Below are 20,646 nucleotides of genomic sequence, written 5' to 3'. Positions count from 1 at the left end.
ATATATATATATTCAATCTCTGAAAACATTTCAGTCTTAAATTAAAGACACATATATAATTAAATAAAATTTTCAAAAGCACGGTGATGAATTAAGTCACTGTGATGACTTTCAGTGAAATTTAGGATTTTAAGTGGCTACCTCACTTAGATAATGGCTCCTGAATCACTTACATGCTTCTAAATATATGTTACTTTAGCCCTAATCCTATAATTCATTGAGCACAGATAGATTGCTGTAACCAAGCATTGACTTCAAAGGGGCTCTGAGTGGGTGCAGCAATTCACATGCGACCAATAAATGGCAGAATCAGTGCCTTAGGCTTTGATAATATCTAAGGAGGCTGGGAAGAGACTATAGGAATGTATCTCATTTAACGTCATTTATAAATATTCATCAGTTAGAAATGCTGATGTTTAAATAAATTTGTTCTCTGCAGAGATCACAGTAACTTGAAGACATTATACCATCTGTTACTGAGAATTCAAGTTCAAATGGTGACTGCTAGATGGGTCAACATTTGTTAGTAATGTCAAGTGGTAAATCTCCTGATCTTTGTGTTTTGCTTCCAGTAACATGGAAGGGGGATACAAAATTGTCAGATTAAGTTAGGAATGGCTACAAGGCAGTCTGCAATTGAATACTTGTAGCCACACAGATAAGTAAAAAAATGTCTATTTTAATAGTACCATTTTGAAAGGACATTAAGATTCACAAGATGAATTGCTGCCTTGTTAGAATGGCCTTACTTTGTTGTCTACATTTGGATAACAGACCCTGTTTATAAATCAATTTATTCATTAAAAACATGTAATCCAGATTGTGATGACCAGCTATATACCCAACAAATCACCCACATAATACAATTTAATAGAGGGTAGAACAGCAACAACAGTTAATTTAGGTTAATAAAGTGTTTCAAATTCTGTGGGGTTAAAAGGTAGGCATTTCTGGATCTCCCTCTAACCAACAAGTACCATGTGTGGAAGGCAGTCACACTCTCCCTTTATTTTATATCAGTACACATCTTTAAAATAAAAGACTCTCCAAAAAAGTAGAACAGATAAAAAGATAAATTGTATTTATCTAAAATCAAGTCTGACACTATTATTGGCCTACTTATAAGGATAAGAATAGAAAAAATGAAATGTGAAACAGGGTTGGGAAAGGTAAACAAAAATTTAAAAATACCAACAGTTATCTAAAGACCACGGCATAACAAAATAAATTTAGACTGAACTATTAACTACTTTAATATCTGAGTTACCCTACCCCGTTCTTGATCTAGAAATAGGACTGTAAACCTGTCTAGCACAATCACCTTGTTCCACTATCCCCACTCAGGGGAACAATTGAGATTGAGACTTTGCTTCCTCACTCAGTACAGATAGCTTCCAGGCTACCCCCAACTGTCTTTCCGTTCACTCCAAAGTCATCCTCCCAACTCCTATGAAGTCAGTTGATGTCTGGCCATGGGAGCAGCACTGAGCTCCAAGAAAATGTGTCCTACCATTTTTATGGAAATATTATGTGATCAGTATAAGATTCCATGGTAACTGGACCATTGAATTAAATTGCATTCACAACAACATTGAAAGAATAATAAATGGAGAGCTTTTAAGGTACTGTACTTATTCTAAGCTCTCATTTTAAACAAGTTAAATGTTCACCCTTCCAGATTTATATAAAGACAATTTATACCGATGATCAGTTGTTTTGTTCAGCCTGAAACCAGAGAGACTATCAAAAGCAGGATATGTGAACATTCCCTGATCCTCTAGTGAAAAATAAAAGTACTAGTTCAAGCCTTCTCTCATCCCCCAGAACTGAACTTGAAACTCTGGGAGAAAGTGGATAGAGGAACATATTATCAATGGTGAAGGAGCCTTCCTGCTAAGCTGCAGCACTACTAGTTTCAAGTCTTCGCTGTTAGTAGTCTCGAAACCTTGTGTGCTCTGGTGCTTCCAAGACATATGTGGGGCTCAAGTAATGTGACAGCCCAGAGTATGGAGAACTGAAAACAAAATAGCATAGAGGCTACTGCATACCCACTACTTTCATCAGACCTGTAGCTCTAATATCAGGATGCTGGAAAGCAGAGGGAGGACCACAGAATCTCCAATTTAATAATCAAAGAATCATAGAAGTGTAGGACTGGAAGGGACCTTGAGAGGTCTTCTAGTCTTGTCCCCTGCACTCAGGGCAGGACTAAGTATTAACTAGACCATCCCAGACAGGTGTTTGACTAACCTGCTCTTAAAAATCTGCAATGATGGAGATACCACAACCTCCCTAAAGACAATTTATTCCAGTGCTTAACTGCCCTGACAGGAAGTTTTCCCTAATGTCCTAACTAAACCACCCTTGCTGCAATTTAAGCCCATTGCTTCTTGTCCCATCTTCAGAGGTTAATGAAAACAATTTTTCTCCTTGTAAAACCTTTTATGAATTTGAAAACTATTATCATGTCCCCCCTCGGTCTTCTCTTCTTCAGACTAAATCCCCATCACAGAACCTCCCCACTAAATAATTATTTTCTAGGGGTGTGGAGTACCTACTCATTCTCAGAAAAGTATTCCTGGTTTCTGGGGAGGAGGAGGAAGACAAATACAACACACATGAAACTTCCTCCCAGTATCTCAAGTTTGCCTTTAGTCTCCAACATAAGCCAGAAGGTCACTTGTTAGCATGGATTTGTTTTACAGGCAGCACAAGCATATTCTGTATGAACAAAGTGATCGTTAAGACTATAGTATGGTGGTTGGGATTTCATTGGTTTGTAATGCATTTTAAAGAGGATCTTGTGGGAAAAGAAAGGCTTTTTGGGTATACAGACAATGGCAACCAATATCTTCCAGGTCTTTTGTCTGTTTCCACCCCCAACCCTCTTCAAACACCACCCCAAAAACCCCCTAAGCATTCAGAGTGCTTAAAGATGTGCGTGGAATTCCAAACACTTTAAACAGTGCTCATAGTCAATGTAAACTTACAGACACTGTCAGAAAGGCACAAACGCAGAAATCTGGAGGTAACATTTGTGTTGGCTTTATTTCTTTCCCATGGGAACCTCAATAATGAAAACTTATTCACATCTGGAACCAACCTTATATTCGTACAACTTTAAAAACAGATCATATTGACTAAAAATACAAACTTAGCTCTGCTTGACAAAAGGTGAACTATTTGTTTCAAACACTGCTTTTTATTTCATCTCATGTAATACACAAGTAATTTTTCTATGTTATTCTTAATAAAATTTTAAAATAACTAAACAACAAAAATTAATCTGGGAAAATTTGGGAATTGTGCACCCCAAACTCATTTATTCTAAAGCTAGTTCACAAACTTTGACAGATGTGTTATGGCTCTGTTTAAATATTTAGTCAGTAAAGTAAAAGGCTAAAATGAAAAAAACAGAATGATTTAGTTCTTCTCTAGGGTGGTCTACAGGCAATTTTTGGTACCAGTGGTGTTGCCAGGGAAACAAAATGAAAACAGGTGCCATCAAATTCAAATTAAAGATTTAGTTCTATTTTAAACCACCTTAAAACAAAGTTTCCATAAACTTTTTAACTGAAACTACTACACATTTGACAACACTTTATAACAAGAAAAGAATTATAAGTTGTCTTTAGACCATCAAATTTTAACTGTAACAAATTTAGACTGATTGGCAACCCTTTCTTTTAAATACATTTCTTACATTAAATATGTATAATCCTCTTTAAAAATGACTTGGTGTAAATTAAGAGGCAATATAATACCAAGAAAGAAAAGAGGGTGTACACAGACTTTAATAGATTCCTCAAACCCAAATTTTACCTTCCTTCTAATCTATATAATTTTTACCGTTTCTACAAAGTAAACAATCTGTATAAACTGAAAACATATAAAAGGTTCTTACAGAGAGTAGCAGAATGGAAGCTTAACATTTTTCTCCTAAGTCTGAGTGTGGTTTTCTCCCATATGATAAAAATTGAATAATGTTCCTCTAACCAAAATCCAAATAAAATCCAAGTAAAAAATAATGTGGCCACACACTAGCCATGTGTCTTTACAGTACTTACCCAAGTCAGTCAGCTAAACTGGCAAAAAAAAGTTTAAAAATTCAAGATATACTTTATTTGGAAGAAGAAACATTGAATCAGACTGTCAAGAGACACTTCAATCATTTACTGAACTTTCCTGGGCTTCAGCAAGACTCTAGTCATAAAAATATCTTGAAAGGTCACACTTCAATTAAAAAGCAGAACATAAATTCCTTCTTCAATAAAGCTGATTGTCAGTGCCCCTGAATAAAAGTTGACCTTGCATACTTTGCATTAATCTTGGAAACTAAGAGATCATAATAAAAAGAAATAGAAGTATCTGTAGTAAATATACATTGCTGTTATCTTAAAGTGTCGAACTCTGTGGTGAAGTTTACAATATCCTGTGGGATAATGTGGAATTTTTAGTTAAAAGAGCTCTCTGTAAGACTGTATATAAACACCTTGCTGAATATTTTATCAAGCCCATAGTTCAAGTTAACATAAATTGTGTCAATTTGCCATATGATGATGTGCACAGGTGATTAAATGGTTGGCTTCAAATAAGGATTTCTGTTACATTAGCAGAGAATAAAATCAATCTTTTGCAATATTCACATAAATTCAAATTTAAATGGAATTCAATGATTTACCCATGGTTAACTTACTTGAAGTATGACCTTTTTAAGATATTCAAGTTGCAGAAAAGTTTTGCCTTGCACTTTGGTCTACATGGCTATTTTACTTACATCACAAATAATCAGACTATACAGCAGTTTAAATTATTTCAGTTAGTTCAAAGCTTTGTATTTAAAAGGGAAAAGGGAGCTAACACATCAGGATGGAATAACAATGCATGCTGAGCTAGGTATGTTGAAAATTTTCCAGTCTTTAACCACAATGACAATTTCATCAAATTGTCTTCAACAACACTTAAAAATGTAGGGCCTGATCCAACCTCTATTAAGTCACTGGAAACACTTCTATTGACTTCAGTTTGGGTTGAATTGGGCCTAAGCATTACTCTTCATATATCTTTGAAAATAATATTCCCAACTCAAACATTTCCCTATTAAAACATCTTGCAAATAAATGAATAGTATCATAGTACAGGTTTATTTCACATTAGCACTTGTAAGTATTCAAATTATAAATATATAGCATTACATGAAGCTAACCAACATCAAACGTCCTTTACAGTTAGTTATTGTAGTTAAAGTTTCAAGTTAACTCACTTGTGTGTAATTATGAAATTACTGCACCGATCTTCTGCTTACTTTGAAAGTGATTAATCAAAGTCAGAGAAAGCCAACCATCAACTGAAGTATGTTTCAGATTTCCCATTCAGAGATAAATCTAAAAAGATGAGCTAACTTTATTTTAATTAAATCCTCATTTAGAAGCATGAAATAAATGTTTTCTATGTAATTCCAATTAGACTGCAGTTGTAGTCTGAATTTCAAATATTCTCTGCTTCTGCTACTTTGTTACACATCCCAGATTAATCTTTCCTACTTATACAACAGAAATATTCAACAACAAACTTAATACCATATGAAGGTTGGTTGGTTGGTTGGTTGGTTGGTTTTTGTTTTTTTTTTGTTTTTTTTGTTTTTTTTGGGGGGGGGGGGGGCGCGAAGGGGTTTAAACTTGTTTTAGAAGAGATACAAAACCATATTTAGGTGCCTTACTCCAAATAAAAGAACATCAGTGATGTGATATGTAGGGCTCTTGGAGATAGCTCTTGGGAACCCCTTCTTCAGTCTCTTCTAAAGTGAAGGGAAGAGTTTGAAATGATTCCTACAACCCAGACACTTCTGCTCTCAATTTATATTCTAATTATTTATATCAAGTAGAGGTCATTATGTGCTAAGCACTTTCTTGACACTGAAGAAAGATGCTCCTTGATTTGAAGACTTCATAATCTAAGGACAGACAAATAGACAGAGGTAAGGAAAAGGGAGAGCAAAACAACAACAGCTAATTTATATACAGTCAAATTGATTCACTATAAGCAGCATAGCAGAAGTGGGTTTTTTAAAAAGACTTAAATGTGGATGGAGTAGGGACCATGTGAAGAACTCTAAGTCTGCTTTTGTAAGGACTAAGTAAAAACTGAGTTACAACCTCAGGATTTGGCCCTTTGTGCTTAGGAACCATAAGCCTACCAGACTTAATGTAATTTATCAATAGGCTCCTCTAGCCAGTGTGCAGATTTCTACCTCAGAAAAATTTCCATCCATGATTCCTTACTTTTAGTGAACTCTCCTTCCAGATTCACTGTAGCTTAGCTGCAGTCTTACATAAGTAGTACCTTTTGGATTTCCAAAACTGAACTCATTCCTTAACTATCTTCACTGTCATCTTTATAGACTTTACCATGCCTTCCTTTCCTTATATCTTGTTTATGCCTATGCCATTTTTGTCAATGAAGAACTACATGACAATGACTGCTTCTCTTGCACTAAAATAATGTAAATTCTGTGGCCCCATCATTCCTGCTAAATCCACACACAACGTGGAGCCATTGCACATGTTTCCATACAAAAAGGGAATTCAGCTGTCCCTGTGGCATCACTCACACCCACTATACTCTGGACCTTGCAGAGACCTCTCTGTTCAGCCCTGGTTCCAAGTCTCTTCCAACTCCCATGATCCACAAAGATCCCTGGGGATCCTCCATTCTAGGGAGAAGCCCTGCGGTCTTTTCTGTGGGGAAGAGGGAACCCTGCTCCCTGACGGAGCAGTGTGGAGAGATCTCTACCAGGAGATCCTTGCAGAGATTTCCTCCCCAAAGTCCCCCTTCTTACAGGTTTTGCCATGGGACAGGTTGATGTTCCTTTCTATCTTGGTCTGTGAACAGTGCTGCACAAGCTAACCCCCGTTGGTGCATGAATCTAGGAGATCATAGTTTGTTTTCTTTTAAACACTGGAGACTGGGTTCTGGTATGCTGCAGACTAGAACTCCATTATTACATGACAGATTCATTGCACATTACTGCATTTGTTAAAGTAGGAGACAATAAATGAACACAAAATTAAAAAATAAGTTGTATATCACAGAGTGAACTTTATTTATTATGAAAACTCCTGATTGTAGTTTAGTTTTAAATTACCTGATGGCACTTCATAATAAACTATTAAATTTACTGTAGTATTTTTTTAAAAAATAATTAATTCTGAGTAGTAGATAAATTCACTACAAGACTGTGTCAGATGTGCTGAGAAGTGGGAAGAAACTGCCTTATTCTGGGCATATTATAAAGGGCTAGATTGTGCCTTGCAGGCACCTGCCTGTGCAGGGAGAAGAGAGCACAGTGACTCAAAAGAACACAGTGGCTGTAAGTTTGTTTGGGTCCTCCAGAGGGGACAGCAACAAAGGAGGAAGGCTCCTGCATCCTTCTCCCACCACAATGCATACCTACACAAAGGCCTGGCACAATCTGGCCCAAGGGTGGATTGTCAAGGTTCTAATCTTTGGGGAGATTCACGAAAATCTGAAAAAAAACTGTTACTAACCTTCCATAACTGGTGTCCTTTGAGATGTGTTGCTCATGTCCGTTCTAATGTAGGTGTGTGCTCACTCCAAGCACCGCCGCCAGAAAGTTTTTCCCTCTGTGGTATCCACTGGGTCAGCCCTGTGTTGGGGGGAACACCCAGGGATTCCAGAGGGCCACAGTGCTGATGGACACACCAGAAATGGGAAGCCCTGGCCTGGGTCCACTGTCAGGTATTGCCGGCTGAAGTGTTGGTGCCAACTCCTGCAGGAGACATATGACTCTGCCTCTGAGTCTGTCCCAGAGGAATCCCTTCCTGGAGACCAAGGTGGAGCGGTGCTGACCGTTGCCATCAGTGTTGATGAACAGTGCCAGGAGGGAGGAGATCGGTGCTGACCCATCATGGCCAGTTTCCCTTTTGAAGGACCTGGAGTCTTGGTGCTGTGGCAGATCTTTCCGTTGGTACTGCCGTTGACTTCTCCTGTACTGGCAGGGACAGCAGTACCAGAAAAGAGAGCAAGTCTCTCTCAGCCAGAAACGTTGAAGGTATTGCCAGGGCAGTAGGCATCCGGTGTCTTCCCAGGGAGTCCATTGTTGCCAGACTCGATGGTGCCGATTCTGGGGCTGGAGTCAATAGTACCAAGCGGACTGTAGAGGTCTCAGAGTGGCCTGGTGTGGACTGCACTCTACTAGAGTCTCTGAGACCTCAGGGACGGGGATTGACCACCTTCCACTGCTTCTTTTTCAGCACTGGTGACAGAGAGTGGTGTCAAGAGTCCTTGGCTGGAGCGGTTTTCTTCAGCCCTGGAGATGATGGACAATGCCGAGGCTCCCAAGAGGTAGAAACAACATCCCTTAACGGTGCTGGAAATGGAGATTGGTGCTAAGTCCTAATAGTCACCAGGGCACTCCTGACAGAAGCTGAAGTGCTCGGTGCCAAGCCCAAGTGACTCAGCTCTGAGGGAGAATGGAGAGCTGCCTCCATGAGGATAAAACTTAAATCTTACATCTCTGTCTTTTTTGGTGCAGGGCCTGAAGTCCGTGCGCTCCCACACGTGAGCTTCCTCCAGGCACTAAGGCAGCTGGAACGGGTGTTCCTCACCAGCATAGGCTTATGGCAAGAACCACAAGGTTTAAACCCCGGAGAACGAGGCATACCCCAGTGCCAGGCAGGGACTAACCCTGCAATGTGGGGTTCCTTAACATAACTGTTCTAACAAACAACTATAATAACTGAAACTATATACAAGAAGTTAGAAACAAAGTCCACTGAGGAGTTCTTGCAAACACAAGGATGAAGTAGTTCCAGCGACCATTAAAGATGGTAAGAAGGAACTGAGGGGGCAACAGGTCAGTGAGGCCCTTTATACTGGCACCATAAGCGTGTAACCCCAAGGGGCACCAGAGCCAACCAGACAGATGAGGAATAAACTTTCCACCGGCAGTTCTCAGGGCAAGTACACACCTAGACTGGAATGGACATGGACGAGCACTCAAAGAAGAATAAAGTCTTTCCCAGACCTGAAAGAGAGCTCTATGCTGCTTGAAAGCTTGTCTCACTCACCAACAGAAATTAGTCCAATAAAAGTGATTACTTCACCCACCTTGTCTCTCTGGGTATTGGAATCAGACTGGAAATGCCAATGAGTCACAAGCACTTTTTTAGGATGAGGGAAGGACTACAATTTGTTGTGAAAGCCCTTTGTTTGTGTTGGTTCTTCCTATTTAGTTTTAATCCACCTCTGGATACACATGAGATAAAGTACAAACAAGTGAAGTTGTCAAATATTTATATCTGGCTTATTTTCACTATATAAATATGGCATTCATTGCAAAAATACGTAACATTTCTCTTAACTGTTTCTTTAAACTTAGAAACATTTATCCTTCACATTTTGCATCTTAAAGAGTAGCGCATCTAGCTACCACAGTGACTGAACTCCTAATATATTAATAATGTTGATATAAAGAAGCAATTGATTGACCACAGAAAGTAATACACTTACTAGCAAGCATTGTGGGTGGCGTCAATGGGCCAGGACTTCTCACCTGTGTCTGGATATTCAATTTTGGCAATATGATGTCTATTTAACCATGTGTATGCAAATACCTGATGTAGTCATACACATCAGGTATTTGCTTACATAGATTACTTATGCGCAGCTATGTATGCCTAGTTTTCAAAAATTTGCCTGAAATTATCATCTCTGTGGTCTATTTCAGAAGCTTTCAAGAAAGGGGTCCTGGATCTTTACTATACACAAGTATCATACACAAGCAGCAGCTTTCTATAATAACTAGGTAGCAAGCAGTTCAAGTAGAGAGGTCCTCTGCTTACATTCTGTATGCATAAATCTCTGTTCAAGGTTAAGAAAACCATGTTTGTGTATTCTGGCAAGAGAAATACATTTTAAATGAAAAAGCATTTGGCATGTTTTGTTTTTAAAATATTGTACTGCTAGAAGGAAGTATCTAACAATCTGTTCATTATTTATTGTATGGGGGGTTTTATACGGATAATTATTCGAGTTTTGATAAGATCTCTCAGCTGGATAGGCTGCTTGCTGATGCAAAGTAACAGCATATTTAAATTAAAACGTAAAGCTTGCTTTATTAAGGTCTCTTAAGAAAATATCACACTTCCTTAAAGTTTAGCTCTCAGAAAAACAGTGGAAAAAATAATGTAGCAAAAAATACAATTCTTAGCTCAGTGTTGATATTAATGCACAGTTTGTCCGACTGCCATTTGAACCACAAACAGCACTACTGTCTCTGAGGAAAAGCACTACATATCCAGTTACCAGATGTAGTGGCATTTCTCACGGTGATTTATGTGGGAGGCAACTTCTTGGACTACAGAAAGAATCAATTTATACTCACAATATATGTTCTCTCTTTAAGATAAATATTGTTCTGGTATTAATTGTGCTCATGTTTGTCTTGAATACGTTAATCACTAATTTGAAATTCTAACCATGAATAGGGCCACTAAGAATACGTATTATGGAGCAAGCCCTGCCCTCAGCTTCTCACAAATGGAAGGCCACCTGGCAGTGGAATCTAGGCAGTTATTCTCTGCTAAGGAGGCAGTACTCAGGGGGCTATGCAGAGTGTGCATACTACCTGCAGAGCGTAGAACTCTGTAGTCCTTGGGCTCCCTGCATAACACAGTCCAGCAGAAAGGTGGGGCAGTTTGCCCACACAATTCCTCTGGCCCTTATCTATATGGGACACTACAACCCCGGAGGCTCCTACAGTCATTACGCTCTGTTGCTCATCCATTCTTCCCCCCTCGCCCTGACATCTTCCTTGCACTCAGCAAAAATGCCTGCTCCTAATTAGCTATGAACACGAGAATAGTGAAAAGCAACCCAACAAAAACAGTTAGTACATTAGGTAGTCCAGTAATGCTTAACATTACTCCTAGGGGAATTCTGCATCAAAAAATTAAAAATTCTGTGCGCAATATTTTAAAATTCTGCAAAATTCAGCATACTTTATATGTCAAAATAACACAATATAATCACTCTGGTTTCAATTATTTCTGTAATTTATTTAAACTACAGTACAATGGATGAAGAATAGGAGTGGGGAGCATTGGAGGAAATCCCCAAATGCCCTTGCCTAATATTAATGTAGCTAGGTATGACCCTCTCTTTCTAGTTATTAGTCAACAAATATATGCAGCCATATGCTCAGTGTTACTTCATAGGCAACTGAGGAGCAAGAGAGAACTGGGGAATCAAACTCAGAATTTATATTGGCCACTGAGTATCTCCAGGAAGGTCAGTAGCAAAGAGTTCATGGAGCACATTTTGACAGGAAATTTTCTCAGTCCAAAAATTTAGACCAGTTCTAATCATCAAAGCATCGTAAGCATTTATAAGGCCATACTGTCCTTTATACCACTCTGGCAACAAAAAGGAGCCTTAAAACTTTTACACCTGTTTTCTACTCCTGGGGCAAATCACAAAGACAATGAGAACAATTCACCGAGTAGGCAGGCTGCTACATTCTACTCTGACTGAGGAAACAGAGCCTGCCCCATGCCTACCTCCTCAGAAACACCCTGAAGCCCTGCCCCCCTCCACGCCAAGTGTACTGCAATAGTGAGAGAGAGAGAGAGCAAGCGCGAGCGAGAGAGACAGACACACACACACACATACACACCCCCCTACCTGCCCACCCCACTCCAGGCAATGATCTGCATCTCTACTGGCTGCTCTGGGCACCCAAACCAACCTGCTTGCGCTGCCAGGGAGGGGCGCATGAACACTCTTGCGACGTCCTTTTGCTTCTCCTTCAGAAGTCATTTTTCTGCAGGAAAGCAAAATAATTCTTTGGGGGACATGAATTCTGCACACACGCAGTGACACAAAATTCCCCCAGGAGTATAACATGGCCCTCATCCCCATGGTATCTGAGCACATCACCATCTTGAATGCATTTATCTTCAATACCACTGTAAGGCAGGTATTATCCCTATTTTCACAGATAGAGAATTGAGGCAGAGAAAGGCTAAGTGACCTGCCCAAGTTCACATAGAAAGTCTGTGGAAGCTCCGAGCCCCAGCAGGCGCCTCCTGCAGGGCGGAAGCCCCAAGCCACAGCAGGGCGCGCCCCAGTTATCAAACTTCTGAAGGTTATTGTATGCGGCTCAGAGGGTCAGTAAGTTTGGCCACCCCTGATATATGCATACAAGTGCCTACCTGTTGGAAGAATTTGATCTTTAGGAAGGTATTGAACAAGAATTTACTTATTTGAAACAATGCTAACACCACAAGAAAAATCATTTAAAGTACACCCAAGATTTAGTTTTAAGGGAGCTACCATTGTGGTCTCTTTCCTATTCTGGAGTGACCCTGCATGAGAGGCTCCCATCAACTAGGACAATTGGTTGTAAATGGCTCTGTTTACTTGTAAGCCATCCTGTGAGTCAGGCCAGGAAAAATGAAGGTTTGGGGTCTCACAGGACATGTGACCATGTCACCTGGTACTGGAATCCATCTTAAACCTGGTGCTTTTCCATTTAGGAGGAGAGATAGGGACCCAGAGAGACAAAAGATTCCCACCTTGTGCCAAAGCTATATAAGGGGGTGGAACAGAACAAAAGAGGTTCCAGTCATGAGAAATCCCCTAGTTACCACCTAAGCTGGAGCTAACAAGGACTGTACCAGGGGAAAGGATTGGGCCCAGATTAGGAAGGAGTCCAGTCTGTGAAAGAAGCTTATTGGAACATCTCTGAGGGTGAGATTTTATCTGTAATCAGGTTCTTAATGTATTAGGCTTAGACCTGAATGTTTTGTTTTATTTTGATTGGTAACTTACTTTGTTCTGCCTGTTATTACTTGGAACCACTTAAATCCTACTTTTTATACTTAATAAAATCACTTTTGTTTATTATTAAACCCAGAGTAAGTGATTAATACCTGGGGGAGCAAACAGCTGTGCATATCTCTCTAACAATCAGTGTTATAGAGGGCAGACAATTTATGAGTTTACTCTGTGTAAGCTTAATACAGAGTAAAACGGATTTATTTCAGGTTCGGATCCCATTGGGAGCTGGGTGTCAGAGACAGGAGCACTTGCTAAGCTGTTTTCAGTTAAGTCTGCAGCTTCGGGGGTATGGGTCAGACCCTGGGTCTGTGTTAGATTAGCAGATTAGCATATCTGGATCAACAAGACAGGGTTCTGGAGGCCCAAACTGGCAGAGAAAACAGGCTCAGAGGTAGTCTCAGCACATCAAGTGACAGTCCCAAGGGGGTCTCTGTGACCGAACCCATCACACTCTTTACACTCTCACAGATATTCAAGGAATTGTGGGACTTGGCTAATCTAGTCTACCTTTGTTTTGGAGAAGGCATATGACCGCATTCCCCAAGATGTCTTATGGAAAGTGCCATGGGAGTATGAGGTGGCAGTGTCGCTTTTGCATGCTATCCAGTCCTTCTATTCTCAGAGTGAGAGTTGTGCTCGTATTCTTGGCATTAAGTTAAGTTAGTTAAAAGTGGGTGTTGGACTCCACCAAGGGTGCGTCTTCTCCCCACTCCTATTCATGATTTTCATGGACAGAATATCGAGATGAACATTTCGCTGCCGAGTGTGAAGCAACTGGGATGAGAATCAGAACCTCCAAATCAGAGGTCATGGTCCTCTCCCAGAAGAAAGTGGACTGTTCTCTCCAGGTGAAGGGGGAGCAACTGCCCTCAGTGGAAGAGTTAAAGTATCTAGGGGTCTTGTTCATGAGTGATGGTAAGCCGGAGCATGAGATTGACCGGCGAATTGGTACAGTGGCAGCAGTGATGAAGGCACTGTACTGATCCGTGGTGGTGAAGAGAGAGCTGAGTTCTCAGACAAAGTTCTCAGTTTACAGGTCAATCTACATCCCCTCCTCACCTATGGTCATGAACTTTGGGCAATGACCAAAAGGATGAGATCATGGGTACAAGTGGCAGACATGAGGTTTCTCCGCAGGGTGGTTGGGCTTACTCTTCGAGACAGGGTGAGGGGCTCAGCTATTCAGGAGAGCCTAGGACTAGAGCCGCTACACCTCCGGATCGCGAGGAGCCAGCTAAGGTGGTTCAGGCACCTGATAAGGATGCCCCCTGAGAGGCTTCCTTTGGAACTCCACTGGGCATGCCCCACTAACAGGAGGCCCCAAGGACATGCTGGAGCGATTGTGTCTCCTGGCTGGCCTGGGAACGCTGAGGAATCCCTCAGGAGGAGCTGAAGCTTATTGTGGAGGAAAGGGAGGTCTGGTCCTCCCTATTCTCCATCCTGCTGCCGGGAGCCTCACCAGGAAAAGCTGAATAAAGGAAACAAAGAAGAAGAAAGACGAAGGAAGCTACCATTCCATAGCATCTGTAATATAAATATTGAATAATATTCATCATCATCATCCTGAAAAGCCCTACTTATTCAGTCTCACCAAGCTACACTGGCATCCTCTTGGAAATAGAAAAAAGAAGAAAAAAGAAAAAAAAAAAGAAGAAATTAAGTATGAATTTATAATCAAAATTAATTTCCACAATGTTCTTTAAAGGGCAACTTTATAATCTTATTTCTTAACGTACACTGTTGTTCTGTAACTGTGTCTATCAAAATGCACAAAGCACATGTTTCAGGTACAAATATTAGGTAGCTCCTACACCAAGACAGAAGGGACCTTCAATTACAATCTATTCTTACATTCTCTCTCCTAGAGATAGGAACCATGACTTACCTAGTTTGTACATTGATTAGCACATTGTGGGCACTATCGTAAACAAATGATAAAAGATGGTGATAAATTCCTACAGTCTGTGTAAAGAAGGACTTCATAACTATCTTCTAGGAATACCGAACAGTGCTGGATTAAAACCAAATCTCAAAAGAAAAAACAACAAGATGTTTTATTGAAACTGAGAACTATTCCACCTGTTGAAGACAGGAAATTAACTAGATTATTCAACTAGAATTATTCATATAATAAGAGTGATGGTGTCAGCAAAAGTGGATTTTTCCATCTTTTGGTATATATTTACAGGAGATTTTAATCTTAGAGAAAACTATTTCCCCATTGGTTGAAACAGGGGTCTTCTTTAGCTAATAATGCCTAAAGCCACACTTAACTTTATCTGGCAACAATTCCCATTGCAGTCCATAGATTCCGATTCCAAGGCCAGAAAAGACTATTGTGATCTTTTAATCTAACCTCCTGTGTAACACAAGCTACAGAACTTCCCCAAAATAGTTCCTAGAGCATATCTATTAGGAAAGCATCCAGTCTTAATTTTAAAATTGCCAGTGATGGAGAATGCACCACAATCATTGCTAATTGTTCAATGGTAAATTACGCTCACTGTTAAAAAAAATTATGCCTTACTTCCAGTCTGAATTTGTCAGCTTTAACTTCCAGCTATTGGATCATGCTATACCTCTCTCTGCTAAACTGAAGAACCCATTATTAAATATTTGTTCCCCCTTTAGGTACTTATAGATTGTAATCAAGACACCCCTTAAACTGTTTCTTTGTTAAGCTAAATAGATTGAGCTCCATGAATCTATCACTATAAGGTTTCCTGTTTGCATATGCAAGAATCACATTAGCCCTTTTGGCCACAGCATCTCACTGGGATCTCATGTTTAGCAGATTATCCATCACCACCCTCAAATCTTTTTCAGACTCACTGCTTTCCAGGATAGAGTCCCCCATTCTGCAAGTATGGCCTACATTCTTTGTTCCTAGATGTATACGTTTAGCCATATTAAAACATATTGTTGGTTTGCGCCCAGTTTACCAAGCGATCCAGATCATTCTAAATCCTGACCTGTCCTCTTTATTACTTACCAATCCCCCAATTATTGTGTCATCTGCCAACTTTATCAGTGCTGATTTAATATGGTCTTCCAGGTCATTGATGAAAATGTTAAATAGCACAGGGCCAAGAACCAATCTAATGGAACACCACTAGAAACACACTGATCTATCAGTTAGCTAGTTTTAATCCATTTAACGTGTGTCATGTTAATTTAACATCATTCTAGGTTTTTAATCAAAATGTCATGTGCAAATTAATTCCAGTTCTGTCCGGACAATCTCTACGCAAAAGAATAAATGGACACAAATCTGACATCAGGAACCATAACACTCAAGAACCAGTAGGAGAACACTTCAATCTCCCTGGTCACTCAACAACAGACCTAAAAGTGGCAATTCTTCAACAACAAAACTTCAAAAACAGACTCCAACATGAAACTGCAGAACTGGAATTTAAGTTGCAAACTGGACACCATCAGATTAGGCCTGAATAAAGACTGGGAGTGGTTGGGTCATTATAAAACCTAAACCTAATTTCCCCAATACTAAGTTCCCCCTACTGTTACTCACACCTTCTTGTCAACTGTCTAAAATGGGCCACTCTCATTACCACTTCAAAAGTTATTTTTCCTCCCTTGGTATCCTGCTGTCAATTGAATTGTCTCATTAGACTAACCTCACACTTGGTAAGGCAATTCACATCTTTTCATGTATTTATACCTGCTCCTGTATTTGCCACTTCATGCATCTGATGAAGTGGGTTCTAGCCCATGAAAGCTTATGCCCAAATTTATTTGTTAAGTCTCTAAAGTGCCACAAGGACTCCTCATTGTTTTTACAAGTAGATTAGTCCATGGTGGAGGTGACACAAGCTAAACAGGAGGTACAGACAATCTGGGTAAGTGCTATGGAAAAATAAATATCATGATTGGACTTAAAGCAAATCGAAACAGTTCAAATTGGCTTCCTACAGTAGTCTGTGGAACACATGATGTCCACATGCCTATTACCAATAAACTGCAACACAGAAAACAAAGGCTAATGCTGTGAGATCTTTAAATACACAGCTACTACCACCCTGTTTCATACTATAGCATGCATTACTGAGAGCGTGTAGTAAACTTGCAAAGAAGGTAGACACAAGAACAACAGAATAAGGTTTCTATAACTGACCTGCAGCATTTGTCTGAAACACCCCACCCTGTCAGCAGATGTTGATCCCTGTTGGTGAAGTATTAAGTGGGTTCTGCTGGCTCTCTTAGGGACATGACTCATGACTTCACCCGGCTATACAGGAGGCAGGAGTTGCACTCTTGCAGGAGAGAAAGAATAAATATCTAGATTGTGGACTGACCAGTTCTGAGGGAGGAACCCTAGGAAAAGTCAAGCTTGGAGAGGTATCAGTGAACTTTATGATATTTTGTTGCAGATTTGTTGGTTAACAAAGCCAAACACGAGGAAGGGAATGCATTTGGACTGTAAATAACGTGTGGACTATGTATATAGAGCAGGTTGGGAAAGACTCCATTTCAAAGTTTAACAAAATTTACTTTCTTTGCTTGTTAAAGAAGATTCTGTAAGCAAGGATTTTGGAGGGCACAGCTTGATAACCAGAAAGGAAAATATTGCTAGAGTATTACAGAAGCTTTCGGTTACCAGATTGGTAATTTGAATCTCTATGACAGGGTCTAGACTAGAGCTAGTATAACAAAAAAAATAAAAAAAAGTGGTCAGTGCCAACCTTTTGTTTGCATTACAAAAGAAGAAGATGGTAGAGATGAATGAAAATAATAAAGGTAGCTGTTGATCAGGAAGGAAAAGATGAGTGAAGTAGCTGATGGTTTTATTTAAATACAGATAGTAACAGGATGCAAACAAATATGACTGTATCCATACCACAGCCTATCGTTTCACTCACTGCTATTTCTAGGGGCTGTCTTTCCATGCTCTAGAGTAGTCCTGATGCCCACAAGCTTTCTCCCTTTTAAGACTTCCTTCATCAAAGAGGCGGTATTCTGAAGAACAGATGATGTTCTCTGAAATATGTCTTTATTTAACATTACCAGCAGCATGAATGAAGTTAAACAACAGATGGATGAGGCAACGCAGGCCCCTTACATGTATGAAAAAAAGTGATACTATTAGACTATTGGGTTGGTTTATGGTCATGGCCTTTCCATCATAAGCCAAACATGGTGGTCCCAGGCAGTAACAGCCTCAGATCTACAACACAACCAGATGAAATGGCACTCATCACCTTTATGTAGTCACAAATATTTAACCACAAGTTTAAGTACTTTACAAGAAGAAATCATTGCTATTCTTCAAACCGAAATGCCTTTTTCCTTCCTTCTCATCCTTCCCCAACTGAAACTTAGTACAATTCTTTGGAGTAGCTAGCGTGTGGTTAAAATGGAGGAAGCTATGCCTGTTTGCATGGAATCTGCTATTTCCTCCCTGCCAAAACACTTGTTTAAAAAAAGTCATGTAATATTTCTATTAAACTGTAAATGCAGTCGACAAGGAAATGGCCTACTGGCAGTGTATTACCTTTGTGGCAATGCCAACCAGCCTACAGCAAAATAGCGCATATAACATGCATTCCCAAGTACTGTAACAAAATTGTACTTTACATAAATACCACAGAACTCAAGCAAGATCCAGAAAAAGCAATGAAAATTTGCCCAAGCTTTCATGCTTGCCTATATCAATTGTATGTCATAACTAAAACAAAACAGAAAAGCATCTACATATGTCCAAGGATCCTGTGAAGTTAGATCATATAACTCTGGGGAAACTATTGCAACTTAAATCTGTGTATTTCTTGTTAACCACTGTAACAACTCACTAATAAAAATTAAGAAAAACTGTGGGTATCAAATGTACAAAAAGAGTACTAACAGCATACAAGTCCTTAAAGACCATAACATAATTTATTAACAAGAACATGTGTTCTGTGTAATCCAGAATTGTTATGTTAAATTACTTTGGCCTTTGATATCATTCATTTGATTACAAGAATTAAAAAGACTCAAGCTTTCAAATTCAGACAGTGACCTTTGGTTTATAAGCAGCTATTGTCATACTGATAAAATCCTCTCTGATAATTTAGTCCTTACCTTTCACTACCTAGTGAAACTACATGCAATTATATTAAAGTGATCCCAGATGTACTGAAGATGATTTCATTAATGTTAAAGAGTAAACTAAAAAACCCCAATACAATCAAATAGAATTAATCTGTAATCAATACAGTTCTTCAGAACAGTATAAAATGTTAAATCTTCATTAATTAAGCCACTCATTACAAAAGGGTGAGCTTGAAAGATATATGTCTTGTTCATCTCAATTTGAATTATTTCTAGTCATTCTTTAATTTCAAAATAGCCAAAACCAATGGCTTTGCCAAAGTTTATTAGGTGTTTCTTAGATGCTATAATGTTTCAAGACCACAAAACAACGATGGTTTTGTTTTGCTTTAAATACTCACTAACAGAACTTTTTGCAACCTTAGAGATCATTCCTGGTTTTTTTTTTAAGACCATAAATCTACTAAATACTCTTGAATATATTCAAGTTAAAGTCACTGTGTAAAAACAGCACCTTTGTACTCAACCATGGTGGTTCCCTGTATTTATATTAAAATGCTGACTCATGAGATACTGACAAAAAAATATTAAACCCTATGATACACAAGTATGTGTGTCATGCTTAAATATCCCCAAACATACTGGGAAACATACTGCCTTTAACAGCATATAATGTCTTGTTAACCCAGAATGGGTTCTAATTATAAATGGCACATGAAAATAATTGTTTTTATTATAATCATACTTATTAGAAAGGCATAACTATTATTTATGGTGCAGTTCAATAAACAAAAGTACATCCAATTGGTGGCAGGACTGTCCCTGGATAACACCAGCCCATGAACTTCTCAAAGAGCAATATTTTTCAATTATCATCACTCTTAGATCACACATTCTTTTTTTTTTTCTCATCTAAGCTAATGCAGAAATACATTCCTAACTTACTTTATGTTTAGTAACACATAAAAACTGGTTTGGAATTATGAAAACTGTCAATAACAAGCAATGGATCAAATCATGAATTCCGTTCTTGGCTATTACTAATCAAAACACCCTTTTGAAGGGAGGAAGGATGGTCGCATGGTTACAGCCGTGCACTGAACTCAGAGATCTGGGTTCAACTTCAAACAGGCTTCCTTGTTACCTTGGGGAAATCACTTAACCCCTCTGTGCCTTAGTTATCCATCTGTAAAATGGAGATAACAGTAACTTTCTTATACGGGGATTGGAAAATCAATTCAATGTTTGTAAGGTACAAAACTATAGTAACAGTGCCTTTTAAGTATTGGGGACAATAGAAGTCAAGCAGCGAGTGAGACTGATTAAGGATTCCAGGATTTTGCCCACATTTCTGTTATTTATATAAGACATAACTCTACAGCTAGCTGTGCAAACAACATACCATGGTCAATAACTCATTTTTTAAAAATCCACATATTACTTACTCTCATTGGATGTATATCAGCATATGGAGGTTTTCCTTCAGCCATTTCTATTGAAGTGATACCAAGGGACCAGATATCTGCCACACAGTTATAACCAATCTCTTGAATTACCTCAGGAGCCATCCAAAATGGAGTACCTATAACAGTATTTCGTTTTGCCATTGTATCCTGTAATCACATCATTTGTGCAATTAAAATTTGGACATTTGTCTGCATAGATTCCCATTACATTTGTTTCATATTTAAGGTTAGAACTGAGTTTCCACTGTGAGCACTACATTGCCTCCCA

The 20,646-nt window shown here is 39.1% G+C and overlaps 1 protein-coding gene and 1 long non-coding RNA gene across 2 annotated transcripts in view; both read right to left on the bottom strand.

The window, feature by feature from the left end:
- STK3 (serine/threonine kinase 3) overlaps window positions 1–20,646 on the bottom strand; it is a 284,928-nt gene that overhangs the window by 207,512 nt on the left and 56,770 nt on the right. Inside the window, 1 exon segment of the mRNA XM_037892225.2 lies at window positions 20,358–20,525. Within this exon segment, the coding sequence (XP_037748153.1) occupies window positions 20,358–20,525 (168 nt within the window).
- LOC119565562 lies at window positions 3,022–9,123 on the bottom strand. Its single transcript, XR_006288421.1, has 2 exons — window positions 7,548–9,123; window positions 3,022–5,953 (listed from the first exon to the last, which is right to left on the bottom strand). It is a non-coding gene; the product is annotated as an uncharacterized LOC119565562 (long non-coding RNA).

Source organism: Chelonia mydas, chromosome 2 (genome assembly GCF_015237465.2).
Source record: "Chelonia mydas isolate rCheMyd1 chromosome 2, rCheMyd1.pri.v2, whole genome shotgun sequence".
NCBI lineage: Eukaryota > Metazoa > Chordata > Testudines > Cheloniidae > Chelonia > Chelonia mydas.
The sequence above is the reverse complement of the archived record's forward strand: the minus strand, read 5'-3'. Positions and strand labels throughout refer to the sequence as shown.